At 38.7% G+C, this 18,589-nt stretch overlaps 1 protein-coding gene across 1 annotated transcript in view; it reads right to left on the minus strand.

Moving 5' to 3' along the window:
* LOC121909245 (contactin-associated protein-like 4) overlaps positions 1 to 18,589 on the minus strand; it is a 120,613-nt gene that overhangs the window by 13,327 nt on the left and 88,697 nt on the right. The window contains exons 17-20 of the mRNA XM_042429710.1: positions 13,980 to 14,198; positions 6,446 to 6,685; positions 2,715 to 2,939; positions 855 to 988 (exon numbers count right to left, since the gene is read on the minus strand). Of these exons, the coding sequence (XP_042285644.1) occupies positions 855 to 988; positions 2,715 to 2,939; positions 6,446 to 6,685; positions 13,980 to 14,198 (818 nt within the window). The remainder of the gene's footprint in view (positions 1 to 854; positions 989 to 2,714; positions 2,940 to 6,445; positions 6,686 to 13,979; positions 14,199 to 18,589) is intronic.

Below are 18,589 nucleotides of genomic sequence, written 5' to 3' on the forward strand. Positions count from 1 at the left end.
GTAGATCCAGATAAGATTAAGATGCTTCATATTTCATCTGAAGCTCTCTTCTAATGTGTAGTTTGTCCCCACTGCCCTGCCGTAGCTCTTCTGTAATCACTGGGGTTTTATTATCGCTGAGAGAAACAACACAGTCCTGTCGAGACAAGACTCTGTTTGTTCCTTCCTCTTTTATTGATTAAAATGATATTAAATTATACACAAACTCTCCCCATTTCTCCAGGTATTTTGGCACAAGCTGAGCACAAGGGGGTACTTGTCAATGATTTTTGAGTCTGTACGATGAGAGCACGTCGGATACCCTGCATATACGGTAGCCCTAAATCAACAATAACGATCAACATATTTAGATTTTTAAATGAATGAAAACATTGCTCTTTGTCTCCAGCTTTTATTTGGAAAGCAGAAGCAGGAGTATAACAGGATGACACTTCCAGGTCAAATTGATTGCACTCTCCTCTCAATTTGAGTTTTAGCTCAGGCGGCTCAGATTTGCCAAAAGTGAGAGTGAATAGCTTTGGTAATTATGAGAGAGCGAAGCCTTATTGATTGTTCAAATGTGGTTACACGATTCCTTTTGCAGGCTTAAATCATCTTAAATTACATTTACAATTGTGTCCTAGTTTGCACACAAATCTAATTCTGCTCATACAAATCTTTTCCTGCACACTCTAAAATGTTAATTTGCAGACTGAATAGTGCTCAGAATTAGTTTTGTGCTCTCAAATATTTTGTCGTCTATATACTTCCATACTTTTCAGGCAAATCTCCTGAAACACGGTATTGTGAGTTCATCCAACTCTCTGTAGCAACATGGTGTAAATTATGATTACAGTGTATGTTGGGTGTATTACCTGCACAGACACAGAGTCTGTCAGTCTCCTGATGGTCACAGTGTGTAGCTGTCCATTGGCCAGGCTCCTCACTCTGCTCCTCAACACTTCAGCTTCTCTGCTGCTGTCCAGCTTGTATCTCACCTCCAGCTTATCTTCACCCACACAAACACACACACACACAGAAGTTTTTCCAACTGAAACTTTTTCTCTTGATGAAAACATCCCAGTCCTCTCTTCTAATCTTTGCTTTATTTTTCACTTCAGTGATGCATCTGAATGATGAGTATCTGAATTAATAAAGCTTTCCATATTAAGAGGATTAGAGCTAATTCCCTATCAATATCAATCAATTCCCACGCAACCCAAAATCTAATTACTTTCCAAATATTAAGAGCTTTAAGTGCGGATTGAATGAAAGCCAAGTGATGTCTATGGGCTTTAACGATGAAACAGAAGGATAAGAAATAATACATGGTCCTTCAGATGCATACATAATAACATATATTATCATTTCAATCAAGTATTAATCCCATAAAGAATATTACACTATTGTGATTCACTATTTATTCACTATCTATTTTCTAACAAACGTGTATATACAAATAAGGAATTATTATTTGTTGTAATTCTAGCTGTTTCTGACAATAAATTTATGGGTCTTAAGGCAAAAATGTCTGTGTTTGGGCTGAGGAGTTGTAACTGCAGCAGAGGGGAAAAGAAATAAGAAATAAGCTGAACAAGAGGAAGCTCTGAGAGATTTAACTGGACACTTCAGTATAAGTGCATTTACCTGACGACTCCACGGTCAGCAAGAAACCTTAACGCCCTGCTGTCTGACATAATTAACATACTTAACAACGACATCATTAACAACATAATTATTTGATCCAGAAGTTTATAAAAACACATCAGCAAGTTTTTCTTTTATTATTATTTAGTAGCTCACTGACCTGCCACCCATTAGCCGCCCACGAAACTCTTATTCCCTCAGCATCACTCATCAGGTCTCAGTGATAAGACCAGTGAACTCTTTTTTTTTTTTCAGCCCGAGATAAAACATAATAGCCGGCTCGGCTGGATGGATTAAAAGGCGGTAGAAGCTGACGGGGTGAATTCAGAGAAAGGAAAGATCTGACAGATCCTGATAGATCTAGTAAAGCTGGAGAGCAGAGCAGAGCAGAGAGAGGGAGGGAGCAGGAAAAGGAAGAAAGGTCGATATTGGGAGAAGATGACAGGAGCGAGGATGAGAGGAAGAGGAGAGTTAAGATGAGAGGCTGGGAGGAGACAAAAGGAGAGTCAAGTAATTGGAAAAAGTTGAGGGCGGGAGACAAAGAGTAGCCAAAAGGAAAATGTCTTGATAAGATCATTTCTGGTTTGAAGAAGTGGACAAAACTACTTAAAAAGGGTAAAAAAAAGAGGAAAAAACTTAGTAGAAAAAGAAGGAGAGGAAAAGACATGTAATGAACGGGTAAATGAGGGATGGGTCTAGATGAGGGGAGTTAGAGTTAAAAAAAGATGTAAAGTGGGTGAATGAAGGCTCGGGGAAAAAGGCAGGGAAGGAGGAAGAGAGGCTTATAAGAAGCTTTTCATGAATAATAGAGGACACTCAACCTCTGAATGGGCTGAATGACCTGAAGTAGAGGAGTAAGGAAAAGGATGAAAAAGATTAAGGAGGTTTTTTTTTATATATATAAAAAGCAATACACAATCTCAAGCTTGTGCAATCTTGTTAAAAATATATAAATAAAAGCTGCAGGAAAGAGAAGTCAAGGTGGATAAGACGATTTTAGTGAAAATTAGAAACTCCACCTCAAACTTGAACACAAGCCAAACAAACAAACTCCTTCATAATAAAAGCCTTGGCCGCGTCCTCCTCACCGTGCTTGTTGATGAGCAGGGCCAGGTATTCTCTGTAGTAGGAGCTGATGTAAAACAGCAGAGCCGGACTCTGGTTCGTCCTGAAGCTCAGGGAGATGTTCTCTCCTCTCAAGGTCATGTCAGAGTAGATGGAGGACGGCAGGGCGCTGCTGTTCCTGCTTAACTCGTAGGGCTCCTTAAAGGTGTAGCTGACGGACGTTCCCGACTTGAAGCTGGCAGACACCTCTGGAGTAAGGGGGACAAACCACAGAGATGCTTACTGCGGGCTTTTATTTGCCAAAATTGGAATAAGGAAAGCTGATTTTGCAAGATATATAAAAACAAGTTGTTCTATGAAAACATTGGGACCCATGCTGGCCAAACAAATATCAAGATATCCAAGGCTCTGTCTACCAAAAACTACAGCTTTAAAAAATCTTTCATTTTTGGCCTTTGACTTATGCAAGACTACAAAGACTCCAAACCTTTTGATCCTTGAGAGATAAATGAAGACTTTTTGATATTTTCAGAAGAAGAGTTCTGCCTGTGATTTTTTTTTTTTTTTATCAAGATGAGAATGTTTTTTTTCTTGTTTTTAAAGTGCCTTTACATCTACATTTTAGGGATTTCACATTTCCTCTTACAGTATTCACAATGACTTGAGATGCTCTCTCACACAACAAATAAACAGCACCACAGTTAGATCAGGAACAAAACCTTTTCAGGTGGTCTTAACTGACAGGTTTCACACCAGCCTAAATGATCCGAACAACACGAGCAAATGCACCAGAGTTCATTGAACTGTACCAAATGATTACGTATGAAAGCCCCCCCTTAAAATGAGCAGGAAATCTTGATTAAGGGTAACTGGACAGGATGCTTAGCTGTTGACTAACACAGTGGCTATTGGAGGGACTGAATATGTGAACATCTGGTTAGAGAAAAACCTTTGTAAGAGCAGGCCAACCTGCCACTCATCAAATCTGTGCTTTGGCTGGGAATCCAAATGCAATTACAATCAAAACAAGGTACAAAGCCAAATCCAAACAGTTAACACACGAACACAAAAGTTGCCAACAAAACAACTGGAAAACAGAGAAGAAAATTTACAGAGCTTTTGAAAGCTTAATTTTGACCTGGAGGCTTCACTGTGCTCTTTTCTGCGGGAAGGCCCTCGGTCCCAGATCTCACAACCTCAGTGTGATCTCGAGACCACTGAGCAGCTTCACAGGAGAGATTGGTGGACCTGCTCCAAGGGCACTTAACTCTTATTAGTGGTTGCAATGAGGGTTGGGCACGGGGTGTTCTTTCACTTTCCCCACTCAGATTTATTCTGCCAGTCTGTGATTTGGGACCAGAGGGTCAAACCAGCGACCTTCCAGTCACAAGCCTGCTTCTCTAACTTTTAGCCCACCTCTTCTCTTTGAGACTTTAATTTCTATAGAACCTAATGGTTGAAATTCTGAAATCACAAAGAGTTTTATCAGTATAATTTTCATTACCATTCATATGTGTGTGTATAAATGGTACAAATGACATTAATGCACATGCTCTATGGGCCCAAAATTAAACTAATTCTTGGTTTATGAAGACTTTTTGATATTTTTTTTGATATACTGAGGAGCTTTCAGGGGGATGGATGGGATCAGTTTCTTAATACATCTGAGTCTGATGTTTCAATAACAGACTCTGTTCTATATCAGGTTATCAACCACAGAGCTTACATAGTATTTATATGATCCCCTAATCTATGAATGGTCAGCTGAATGTTTAATGCGACAGAATATACATTACATTTATAGAGAGGGGACAAAATGATGTGAACACTGTTAATAACAATATTTTAACGCAATCCAAAACAACAGAATCAAAATCATCAGCCTCATAGTTCTTACAATCCTGATAGATGAATGAACACGTCTTCACAGACATGATAATTAGCACATTTATTGTATTATATTGCATGTACAGCATTAAACGTGTGTTCAAACCTTGTTATTCTAATGCCGCAGTGATTCACAGCCCTAATAGCAGCAAAGTCTTTTATTACTTTGGATTTGTTTTATTGATAGATTTCTTGGAAGTTGAATCCATTGACTCTTCCACCTGCACAAACACCATTTATTTCACTTTGCACCAGCTCTTTTGTTTTTTCCTCCAGTAGGATTCTTGCTCAATATCATCAGGATGAGAATAATTGTTTCCCTGGCAGAGTGTAAGTCATATATATATACAGTAACTTCCAACTCTGTGTCAATATTATAATAAATAGCTCAGGCCTGTTTAAGCTCAATAAAATATGTACAGTGTCCCAACAACTTTGTGTTACTTAATGAGATTGGCAGAGAACACAAAGCTGTTGTCAAAATACCAGTATACTAAATACTAATTATAGGAAGCAACGTTTAAAGTCGTCAGGAAACAGAGCTTAACTCGTTAAACGCAGCTAGATCTATGCACTAGCTCACGAAAACATTACACTCTCTGTGCCTCGACCAGCTGACATAGATGCAGATAAGTAGAGTTGATACCAATAGTTGGTGGGAAGAGGTCTCTTAAAATTGCTAAAGTTATTGAACTCAGGCGTAAAGGTCAATGTGATGACGCATTTCTTACTGTAATGAATTTCACATCAAAGGATGACGAATATAGCCTCCAACACATCAAACAGAAACAATTTGCATCAAACCTTTGATGTCACACGGTAGCTAAGTATTACTTGATGAGTGTTAAGTGTAGTAAAAGCAGTGAAAGGTTCTCTGGAATGATATAGATCCTATATATCTTTAGACAGAAGCAAAATACCTACACATGGCCGTAAATATTGCAAGTACTGTAAGTATACTGTTTATTCTTATCTCTACCTCTATGTTTATCTTCAGTACTTTTTATTCACATCCTATGTTCAGGGTTGATTTGCAGAGTGAAGGACTCTCAGGGAAATTCCTGTGTTTAGTCTTTCATTCTCCTCTTAAAGGAACCACAAGCAGACACGTAACATCACACAGCTCTGACCTTGGCTGATGAGATATATGAGCCAACTAGAGTAAATGTAAAGCAGAGGGGAGAGAATGAAGACATAATGTGACACTGTATAGCATGTAGTAAAGTGGTTAGACAGGTCTCCTACTGAGAGGTCAAGGCAGATGGCACCATTAATTTTGAGTTAAAGGGCAATATATGATGGAATAAACTCTTTAAATGTCTTCTGCTTTATTAAGACTTTGTCCACAGAACTTAAACATGTTTTACAGAGTGTGACATTCTGCACTATGGGTCTGCAAAGCCATGAAAGTGAGAGGAAAGTCACAAATTTTCCTTCCAAATTCAAGATTTATTTAAAACAAAACTACCTGTAAAATAACTTCCTAAGTGAGCAAAGAAAACATTTGTCAACATGAAGAAATTCAATGGTAAGACTTGCTTTTCTTTGAAGTATGTACTTCTTGATTAATTGATTAATTGTTCTGTCTATAAAATGTCAGAAAATAATGAAAAATGCCTATTTTTTAAAACCCAAAGCAACATCTTCAAATGTCTTGTTTTGTCTGATTAGCAGTCCAGAACCCAAAGATATTCAGTTCACTATCGTATATGACACAAAAAAGCTTCAAATCCTCTAATCTGAGAAGCCAAAACCTCCAAATTTTTGGCATTTTTGCTTAAAAATTAAGAAAACAATCGGCCAATTATCAAAATATTGAATTGATTTACTGACTAATCATTGCAGCTGTTACGTATACTGTGTGTACCTCTGTGGCAGAAGACTCCAGTGAAGGCTGACAGGCCACAGTCACAGTGGAAGCCACTGGCTCTCTCCACACAGCGGCCCTGGTTCTGGCAGAGCGAGCCGTAGCTCCTGCAGTGACCCGGGCAGCCGGGTCGAACCCCGGGCGTGATCTTCGCCCTCTCCTCCAGGTCCAGGGTGACGCCGTTCAGCTGCAGAGAGCGAATACAACCCCGAAAGCCCTTCTGCCTGGACGCTGTACCTCCTGGAAACATAAAAACATTGCATGACATTTATTAGCTTTACATTTCTCTATGCAGATGATGTTTTGCTTTAAAGTCCCCATTCACTCAAAAATGTGTTTTTCTTGTTGTTCCTTCAGCTGAATGTTTTCACATTCATCTGCTGAAAGTGGAAAGTTACTCTGTGCTCATTGAAAATCCAATTTTAAGGGGCAGGCCTACGAGCATGATTTGTGACATCAAAAATAGTTTGGATACCAAGTCTGGTTCAATTTACACAAGTGTGAAGTGGAAACTTGAAGCCTTCAGTACACATACACTGAGAATGGACTTTACAGTGACGTAGGACACATCTTGTGTCCAGCAGCTAAACTTCTGAGATGAAATATATTTGCATATTAATAGATTCTGGGAGAAGGAGTAGATGTCATTTTAAGGATTTTAACAAGATATACCAGACACACATTATTAGTCAAAGTAGAACATTTTATATACATCTTAAAACATGTCTGGAGGAGATCTTTAAACTTCCTGTGTGTCTGAATTTGCTTCACCGCTAATATTATAAGCAATCAGCATTAAAGCATGTAGGAATCAATGCTAGCACTCCTAGAACAAACACTGAACAAATGTTTCTGTGTATAACAGTATACACTCTGTTTTCTTTGTCCCAGCTTTTGTGTGTTGACAAGTCTCTGTGTTTTCTTTATCTACAGTTTTTCATTTCTTCTCCTGCTGTCATCCACAGCAGATCCACATGTCTCCTTTGCTCCGCCAGAGGCTCGAAGCTGTCAGCATTCTTCTTATGAAATGACACAATGATGAAAGAGCACTGAGGCAACAAGCTGTAGGTGGAAAACTGATTCAGGTAAATAACTTTCATCAGATGTCTTTAGGTCTGTCTGTATAGCATCATTCTAGCTGTTGACTGACTAACTAGATGGTGAACTGCTTTGCTGTATGTGTCTGTGTGGAGCAGGAAGGCAGATTTCCTTCCCTTTCCATCACATTTCCTTGCAACATCCAGCACCTCACTTGCAATTTGTCAGTTTTTTTTTTTATAACAGCTATAAACCCGAGGACAGTGAAACAACATCAAAAATATATCTCTACCTTTGCACACACAGACACACACACACGTACTGAGTTCAAACCTGACAACCTGTCATTTCTGCAAAGATCACAGATTGAAATTGTTATTGCCCTCAGAGTTCAGACATGCCAGCACTTTGCTCTCAGCTTTCGAAGATGACAACTTCCTACTGTTCAGCAGCTGCAGTTTTTCACCCCTCTCTGAGCGCAGTTGTGCCCCTCTCTTTGCTCTGATGCAAGCTATACACAGTAAATTATTGAAACAGGTAGACAATACAAAAAGGAGCACACAAGTGAAAATTCCCTCAATCCAAAATGACACAATGGAGAAGAGTAGTTTTTAATAAGCTGACAAAAATGGGGACTTAACAAGTTGAATGTTTCATAGAAAATTTCCTAACCAAGCTCTAAAAGAACCGACTGAAAGTGTTAATGATTTTATCTCAAGAATCACAATTAAACAACAATTTGATAGTATTTTGCTAATTTCATTTAAAATGTTTTCTGTTTAAATCTAATGCTGGGGCAGGACATAGTGCAGGGAGGAATTCATAGGAAGGTGTAACCAAATCAGAGCAGCAGAGCAGAATTTTTCACCTTTTGATAATTTCACCTTTTACTTCATGTAGCAAGGTGAATAAGGGTGTGGAGTTCTGGGGTAACTAATGGTAATGCTGGAGTCTTTCATGCCCCAAACATCGTCTTATCCTAACCTTACTATACTGCAACAGTCATGCATGGATATATTAAAAATGTTGGGATTGAACGTTAAAAGATTTTGTCATGTAATGTAATCCAGGGATTTGTAGAATATTTCTGTCTCACAATAGCTGAATTAGTTCAAGTTTATTATTTACACCTGCTGGTGGAAAGTCAGGTAGCCATTAAAGAAACACTGTTATTCAGAAACTTCAATCTCCAGTAAGTTTTAAAGGGGACGTATCATGTCTATATTTATAGACCTATATTTAGCTGGTATATCTTCACATGATTTACAGTTGAAAAAAAACCCAACTCCTTATTTATCTTATACTGACCCTTTATGCAGCCCCTCAATTCAGCCTCTGTCTGAAACAGGCTGTTTTAGCTCCTGTCTTTTTAAGGGCCCCCCCTCCAACGAGCTCACTCTGTTCTGATTGGTTATCTTCTGGAAGCTGCCCTTTGGTGGACTTCTAGTGGTACTAGAGGCAACATACAGTCTATTCCGTCTATTCCATTGGCTGTTTGTGGGCATGCGTGAACAATCTGACATCATGATGACAAGGAAGTAAAGGTGACATTGCAAACGAAGTGTCAAGGGAGGCTGAAGCCCTGGTTTTTGACTTGCAGGGAACATTTCTACATACGTTCACCTCAAGTTTTGGAACTTTGACCAGACATTAACACAGACATCTGACATTATAACGGTATAAAATAACAAAAAATCACAAAAAAGCATAATATGTTGCCTTTAAGTTTTAGTTTGGTTTTGTTGCTACCTTTTGTCATAATGAGTTTTTGGATAGACTAAAGAAAAGATCATTCTGAAGTATGTAGACATTCAATTCTGTGAACAGCCAATGACAGTGATGCCTTCAGAATCTGGAAACTTTGAACAGGTAAACTGGTGAGGGTTTTTAAAGCACATCCAACTTTACAACTTCAGCTCAAACAAAGATGACAGCTTCTAAACATCAAATGAAGACAGTGCTTACAAGCATCACTTCTGGGATGGTAAGACCATTTATATGAAGCATAATGAGGGATTTTTGGAGTAAAGATCAAAGCAAAGATCAAAGAATCCAAATGCAGATAAACTCTACCTAGGACCAAAGGAGCAAAGCTATCAGTGGGACCTTCAAGATCAGTGAGAATTTCAACCTCATACTGTATATAACCTTGGCCCTAACAAGACGATTACGGTCTCAATGATCTCAGCGATCAAAGCAATCATCAAAGGCAATGTACGTGGTTCAAAATACAAAGAACCTCAACCTGCAGGCTCAGAAAGCAAAGTGTAGGAAGAGTGAATAAACCCAAATCTGGGGTTTTAGCAGAGGAAAATTTTGCAGCAGCCAGAGCTTCAACCACACTGCTCTGACAGGAGAATTACAGTCTCAAGATAAAAGGATATTATGCGATAAACACATACAGAATAGGGCCATCTGCAACATATTTGTGAGGTAGACATTGAATAAATGATCAAAGAGTACAGTCGGGCTGCAACTAATGATTAATTCTTTATCATCATGTAATTGTTTTTAGCCACACTGGCACAGGGCTCTAGGGATGACAGTGTCGTTCAGTCGGTTCAAAACTTTATAATGGTGACTGTTTTTTGACAAAACAAAGAGTGGATATGCAAATTCTTCATATCTGTACTACATCAAATCATGACTGTCAAGTCAAACATTTTAATACAAACATCCATTGCCAACAATTCTGGTAAATAATGTCAGCACATATTCCTTGATCATCATGTAATTGTTTTTAGCCACACTAGCAGCAGGGCTCTGGGGATGACGATGTTGTTCAGTCGGTTCAAAAGACTGAATTATTACAACAAATATTGAATGGATTGAAATTGAAAATTGTTAGACATTCATGGTCCCAAGAGGATGAATCCTGAAGACTTTGGTGATCCTCTGACTTTACCTCTAGCGCCACCATGAGGTTGACAACTGTGGTTTTGAAGAAAGTGTCTTGATTGGATGGATTGTTATGAATTTTGGTACAGATATCCATATGTCCCCTCACAATTTACTGTGATAACTTTGTGATCCCCTGACTTTTCATCTAGTACCATCAACAGGTCAAAATTTTAATTTGCACAATACTTTGACTGAATACCTGCAAAACTAAAGCCATTTCCATCAGGCTCAACTGTACTTTGAACTTAGTGCTAATTAGCAAATGTTAGCATGTTAACTAGCTAAACTAAGATGGTGAACATGGTAAACATTATGCCTGCTAAACATCAGCATGTTAGTATTGTCACTGAGAACATGTTAGTATGCCAGCATTAGATTTAGCTCAAAGCACAGCTGTGCCTAAGTGCAGCCTCACAGAAACGCTTGTGTGGCTGCAGACTCTGGGTCTTGTTATCAGTTAATAGACTAATCTGTAAAATACTGGTAGGTCAAAGAGCATTTGGTTACATTCTTAAATACCCTATTTTGTCCACTAAAAAGTCTGAAATGTTATCAAAGTATCAAATCTGCTTAAGCCAGGAACTGGAACCAGAGAGTGTTTGACATTTTTGCTCAATAAATGACTGAAATGAAACAACTTAAACAAAATTGTTTCTGTTGTTTCCATACTGATGTGGAATGCAGTGTTGCAAAACCTTAATGTTTGCTGAGGAAAACAGCAACTATAAAAAATTTTGATAAAAGCCGATAATAATGATTTGATCAAGGATGATTAGATTTAACCTCTTTGTGAAGTTGAAATCAAACAGTACCTTGAAAGGAAACTGATTACACCAGGTTTTCTTTTAAAGTCAATGGAAATACTCATGGGATGCAGAAAACCAATATCTGAACACACCAGCCAACACGGACACTAATGCAGCACAAATAAACTACAGCTTATCTATCCACACCAGACAATACAACGAGTAATGCGAGATGCTGTTTGCAATGAATGCAAATATCTTTCACCTGAAACTGCTGCATGTGGATATTTTACACATACAAATGGCAATATAGAGACTGGAAAAGCAATCCTATGGCTTATAAATCCATGCAAGGCAATACCACGGGTTATTAATTGACACAATGTATTTCACTGCCATGTAAATCTGTATAAGGAATAATTAAGGCTCATAAATACAATGTTTATGGAATTATGGCTCATAGACAACAACGCTATGTCTTATTAATTCCTACAAATGAGTAGACTTACTTATAAATCTGTGAAAGTCTTATAAATGCACAATGATAATACAGCTTAGTTATCCATAATGTAAACTAGGATTAGAAATCCAAACAAATATTTTTCCTTATGCATTTGTTGAATATAGGATTATGGCTCATAAATAAACTGTACATACAGCTTGTACAGCAACATTGTGGCTTATGATTGCATAAAAGCTCAACAGATAATATGCTTTATTTATACACATACATACTGAGATATAATGTGTAACCTACATTTACATTTCAGCTCTAAACAGCTTCCTCAAAGACACTTTAACAAAAAATACATCACATCAAATGATAACAGTGACTGCTTTTTGACAAAACAAAGAGTGGAAATGCAAATTTTTCATATCTGCACATCAAATCAAGGCCGTCAAGTCAAACATTTTAATACAAACACATCCATTGCCAAACATTCTGGTGACTAACAGCGGCACATTTCCATTCCAACACATAAATCCATTAGGCTTATTCCGATGTACTGTACCAGTAATTCAGAGGTAAACATATATGCATTTAGACTGATGGTGATGACTTGTTGGCTATTCAGAGTGGATTATCAGCTAAACACATTCAGCAAATCAATATTCACCTCGATTCCCTGCTGCTGCTGCTGCTGCTGCTCCCTTCAACCAATTTCATCACTGTTTGTTGGTTTTCCCTCCACAGTGTATGTTTACTGATATGAAGTGATGTACATAATATTTGTAGAATGATAAAACCTGATAACAACTGATGGATTTTCTTTCTTTTTTTTCTCTCACAGACGTACAGACAGATGAAGTTGAGATAAACAGGGCTGCTGCAGTATTGATGAAATTTGTACTGGAGATTCTCAGCTCGCTGATTGTTAATTACATGACTGCTTAATAGATAACTTGCAGCTTCAGGTTCATTTAATGATTATTTAAAGACCCTCACTGCAAGAAATCACATCACACACTTTATATATATATTACTGTTGTGTGCTTATTTTTTGAAAGGGATGATTGTTTAATGGTCAAAACCATTGATTCAGCACTTTCATATCCAATAGTGCTGAGCAGCTGATGGCATTTGGCCAATAGCAGTTTAGCATTTTGAATCAGAATATTACTTGTAGAATAGATGTGCAGCACTTCTCCTATCCAATACTGCTGAGCAGACGACAAGATTCAGCTAATAGTAGATTAATATTTGTTAGAAAAGAGAGTTTTTAAAAACTTTTTCTAAGGATTTAATCCCACTCTGATGGGATTACAGATCACTCTGTAGTACCTGTTACTTATCTCTAATTACTGATCTGATGTCTTTTACTTTTTCTGTCAGATTTAGCTATGAAGGGATCTGTGCAGTGCCAGACGTCCTACAGATAAATGTGTCAAATTGGTATCTTCCATATTCAGTGCCAACTAATAGAAATAAGTCAAAAACGTCTCTGCACCAGTAATAAAATTGAGAAAAAACTGTTTACTAGTTAACTTCTTGTCCTAAAATTATACAGAAATTTGACTATATATCCAGCTGTCTTTACAGTTAGAATTATCATCATTGTCAAATTTTTGCTCAAGTTTGCTTCCTATCTCTGAGGTTGTCTTTTTTATGTATGCCCTGAGGGTTTGTGTTGGTAGGACCAGGAAACCTCAGCCAGCTCTGTTTAACAAGCTATTATACTTCTCAAGCCTAATTCATTACAATTAATATTCATGCTGTGTTTATTCTTCAGATCAACTCAGTTTTTTTTGTCTTTTTTCTATTAGTTGTTTCCTGTCTCATTTAAGTCTTTCGAGACTTGCTTGTAATATAAATAAACTTGAACCTTTTCTAGAGACTATACTTTTTGGCACAGATGACTGAATGCTGAAGACTGTACAGTAATGTTTCATAAAGTAGGCTACTGTCTAATGCCAATTTAAGTTTTTCTGCCAGGAGTGACAAAAAATCATTTGACTACAAGTTCTGTGATCAACCTGCTGACTAGAGAAGGAACTGCAGAGACAGAAACACTGAGCTTCTGGCTCTCTGGAGAGCAAAAACGATAAAAGGAAACTTGGCAAGTGAGTGTGGAAGCTGTTCTTTGAGAGAGATGAAGAGAGAAAAAGACTGATGTCGTTCCAGTCCCAGACGATTTGAGAAAGGGCCTTGAACCCACCAACACTGAGATTAATGGGGCGAAGCTCACACAGACACAGAAAACTCACATGCACGTTTGAACTATTATAAGAGGCTGTTCTATAATCATAAAGAATCCCTTAAAGAAGCATAAATTAACAAAATATCCACACTATGGAGAAATTTTGGTCATTTGGTCCTCATGAATACAAAAGTAAAACACACTCCTCACCTATGAACAGCTGGCTGTTGAGTTGCAGGTGAAAGTGTCCATCAGCAGGAGCCTCCTGTGTGGCGGCAGGAAGCTCATCCAGTCGAAGAGACGCCTCCTTGACATTCCGCTCGGCTCGAACTCGGTGCCACCGGTTGTCGTTCAGTGGGATGTTCGACTCCACATGAACCTCCAGCGGCCCATTACCAACATCAAAGGAGAAAACCACCTGAGTGGAGGCTGATAGAGGGGAAGAAGAAGGAATAGAGGCAACAAAAAAGAAAAGAGATTAGCAAGAGAGGCATATGGTGATATATGTGGACAACAAAGAGAAGGAGGAAATGGGAGTAAGGGGACATAGGGAGGCAACAAAAGAGGAGAGAGAAAAAACACAATTAGTGTACTATGTGTGTCACATTTGGATAAGTATTTGACTGTCATAACACCTAATTTTGTCAGATAAGCTACCATTTGTTTGGCAAACCAAACTTAATAATTATGCAGTTGTAGTGTACTTTTTAAAGATACATTTGAATTCTTCTGGTAATTCAGAGCTTCAATTAAACTCTCATAACAAATTCTTGTTTGCTTGCCAACAGAACCAAGTTTAATCAAGGAGATCAAGGAGATAATTGCAGGTTTGTAAATCGACCATAATTAAAAATTCTGAACTTTATTTGGCAATACCTAATCCAAAAGAAGTAATGGTTTTATCATTTAAACTGAAAACTATGCAAGAACAAAATGCAATAGCTCCACATGAAGGAAATGGAGATGATATTAATGAGTCCAGCTTTTGTTTGTGCAGGGAGCTCATTTATTGCTGCTGTTGAGGAGACAAAGGTACCCTGTGGAGTTTTTAACCTGCTACTACTCTATGGAACAGTTTTTTAATGAGTGGGTACCCTTTAGTTTATCTCATGCACACACATGATGATGCACATGCAAGGACACATGCATGTTTGATAGACAGTCCTGCCAATAGTTTCACACTATTTCAGTGATTTACAGGTGGCTTTAATGCACCACAAAATGCAACAATGTACTGACAAAGATGTAGGGAAGAAGAAGACGACTGCAAGCTAGTAAACATGGATGTAAACAAAGCAGGATTTAAAATACTTAAAAGAAATCAGCTTTGCAAATGTTTTGTGAGGAGGGAAATGTATTCATCACATTTGTTAGACCTCAAAGATACCCCAGAGAGATAAAAACTCCAAAGGGACCCTTTTTAAGATTTAGTTTTCACTAATCACTTCTGCTAGGTGAGGAAAGGCAAAACCTAAAACCAGCATTTAATGCAAATGGGACACATCTGCATTATCTCTCCAGGACACTAATCTCTGCTAAAGCCTCACTTTACGATTTAAGTTGAGGAGACAGGTGCATCTTTACATAAAAATCTTTCCAAGCGCAGCTGGAATGGATCTTGACTTTAAAGCAGCATATTTCCACACAGCTCCCAATACCACAAATGGGAACAGAGACAGAAGCTTTAACAAGCAGGTAGGTTGCACTCAAGTGTAGGGAGACCAAACAGGCAGACAGGGGGAATCTGGGGCTCGCTGGAACAGAGTTTAATTACTCTCTCACAACAAAACAACAAACACTAAAGCCAACAGAGCTTCTAACTAAGTAGACTAGGAACAGCTCTCACAGGATAACAAACAAAAGACAAGGCAATTGGGTAAGAGGGTATGTACTGATTACATGGAAGAACTACACTTTAGACTGCTTCTCTCCAGGTTGGAGTATAGTGTCATCACCACAAATCAAATCTGAGAGGGACAGATGATGTACTGGACAGCATCTTGTACTCTCTTGTACCCTAACTTCAACCAGTTGTAGAAAGAAACTAATTGCAATTTGGTGTTAACACTTCCAGACATCTTTTTTTTTAATGTTTTGTATTATTTGTAGCTATTTTGTAGTATTGCTATTTTTAACTAATAAAGGATTGGAATACTTTCCTCTGAGCACCAGCATCTGATTCAGGACCACGGCCAGCGTCTTAACCCTGTTTGTGCTGCCCTGGTTCAGCACCACGGACAGCACCTCAGCACGATACATCTGTATTTACTCCTCTCTGTCTGCTCAGCTCTCTCTGTTCTCTGAACTACCAGGAAAAGATTTAGGGGAGTGCAGGCAAAGAAAACCATCATCCTTCATGTTGCGCTGGTAGAATGTGAGGATGTATTACAATGGGAGTACACTACAAGATGAAACAATATCCCAGCATCCTACGGTAACTTCATTTAGAGATTGGTCTCAGCCCCGGCCACAGTGTTACAAAGTGATCTGAGGGAGCCGGAAACAGAGCAGCAGCATTCAGAGCTAGAACAACCAAGCCGACAATGATTTCCCTGAGGAGAGAGGCTGTTGGTACAGCAGTGTCCCTGTATTAGATTCTATGTGTGTCCCTTCAAATCCTATTTCTAAAACAACATCTTCCAAAATGCAGCACAACACAATAAAAACTATGAAAACAAAAAACTAAACTAAAAAGGTTAAGTGAGGTGAAAGAGCTTAAAAAAGCAATGACAATAATTCAATGCATCTACTATACAAAGCTTTCTGAATTACACACAGTATTGCTGCCCATAAATGTGTACCTCATGCATTGCCCTCTCATAACCATACAAGCACAAGGACACCTTGTTGGGTAATACAGCTATATTTTATATGACACAATCTATGGTAGGCTATAAACATACATCTCACCTAGGCACATTTCCATGGTACCCATAAACTAAATAACACCCGGTTGGTTACTACTGTCATAATCTAAATGACACATTGTCGCACCCATAAATGCGTGCATTATAGAAGAGACAGGAATTAATGGAGAGTCAGGGTGGAAATATCTTTGCGAGGTCATAAAATTACAATGACATCAATGAAATTAAATTAAAAGCAAGGGTACAAAAATGTGTGTAATAATTATGAGCTCCTTTTTTATGGATTTTATCTTAGTGACATTTTATTTGTCGTGTTGAGAATGCAACCATTGTCCCATGTGAGTTCTACAGTCATACGCCTCCATCAGCGCTGGACTGGTAATCTGGCCTACTGGGCATTTTCCTGGTGGGCGGACACACTTTGGCGCTGATATAATTTTAATTTTTAATATTAAAAATGTTTTATCTCTAACAACTGGCCCATAAAGCAGGGACAACGGCCAATTGGTTCATTTTCTATGACACTAGGCTGTCCCAATCACCCACCCAACCCCATCCCTCCCCCTCTGTCCTTGCTGTTTCTCTATCAGATGCCGTGGCTCAGAGCCAAACATATGTGGATGAAGCAGGGCGTCATTGTCTATTGTCAAGATGGATAAGGAGAAATGAAAGAAGGGGGTGTGGAGAAGCTGTTGGCCAAAAAAATGAAGAATCTAGATGTAGATGCCACCAAAAGTGCAAAAATCACAGATATGTTTGCTGCAGGGGCTGCAGCAGTAGCTTCAACATCTACAGTGACAGCAGTACCCGCCGTTATGCCGCAACAGGTGGCTAGCCATGACCACTGCCAGGCAGAGGAGCAGGCAGAGGAGCAGGCAGAGGAGCAGGCGTGCGACAGGGGAGCTGAGGATCAGAGTGAGCAAGAGAGTGTAGTTGAAGTGGTAAACAGGGATTAGCATGCAGGGAAACAGGGACTCTCAGGGAGGTTGTGTGTGTGCTATGCCATGATGATGATGATGAATGATGATTAATTCAATTAATGACAATAATTCAATGAATGACGATAATTATTTTCAGGTATGTAGTAACTGTTATGATATATATAGTATGGATTTCTGTTATAACTATCTGTGGGGTAACGTAGGCCTACATGTAGCCTACTCCAGACCTTTCTCCACCTAAAGTATGTTCAAATTGTTTGGTGCTGCTGTGCAGTAAGCATGCAAATTCATGTGGTAGGCACGTGAGCACCATTATGCAGGCGATAGAGGTCAACTGTAGTTCAAACTCCCCAAACAAACAAAGACGTCCTTTATTTAATTATGTAAGACTTTCACTCTCTGCATTTTAATGGAAAGACATAGTACAGTGAATTTAAGATTGTATACTTGTATACTTAAATACTATTAAATAATTTGAAATGATACTTCTACTTCTATTTGAGTATGGATATTGTATACCCCACAGCCACGTCTGATCACCAGGGAGTAAGTCAAGAGCGAGTGAGTACACTGCTCCACTTGCACTGGTATACTTGTCCACAGCACTTACTAGTCAGCTTTGTAGTGGGTTGTGAGAACATTACAGTACACATATATAAGGGGACCACATGGATGGTGTACTGGTGGGTGGAGTTCGACCGATGGTGGGGGGCCGGTCTGGGCCTAAAATGCCAGGGCCAATTTTTTTTTCCCAGTCCAGCCCTGGCATCCACGGATAATGGATGTTATCTGTGGAAGCGTATGACTGTGGAACGCATTCAACTGCAGTCTGTGGGGGAAGAAATGGACCGTTTTGATTAGAAAACTGATCTGCAGCCTGGTGCTGAATAAATGTTGGAAACATGCATGCAACACTGGAAGAAAACATGAACCAACAAGTCAATAAAAACATGTAACAACCAATATCTCTCAACTCCACCAATTTAAGTATAAATTGGTGCGAAAATGTTAC

This window comes from Thunnus maccoyii, chromosome 12, assembly GCF_910596095.1.
Source record: "Thunnus maccoyii chromosome 12, fThuMac1.1, whole genome shotgun sequence".
Lineage (NCBI taxonomy): Eukaryota > Metazoa > Chordata > Actinopteri > Scombriformes > Scombridae > Thunnus > Thunnus maccoyii.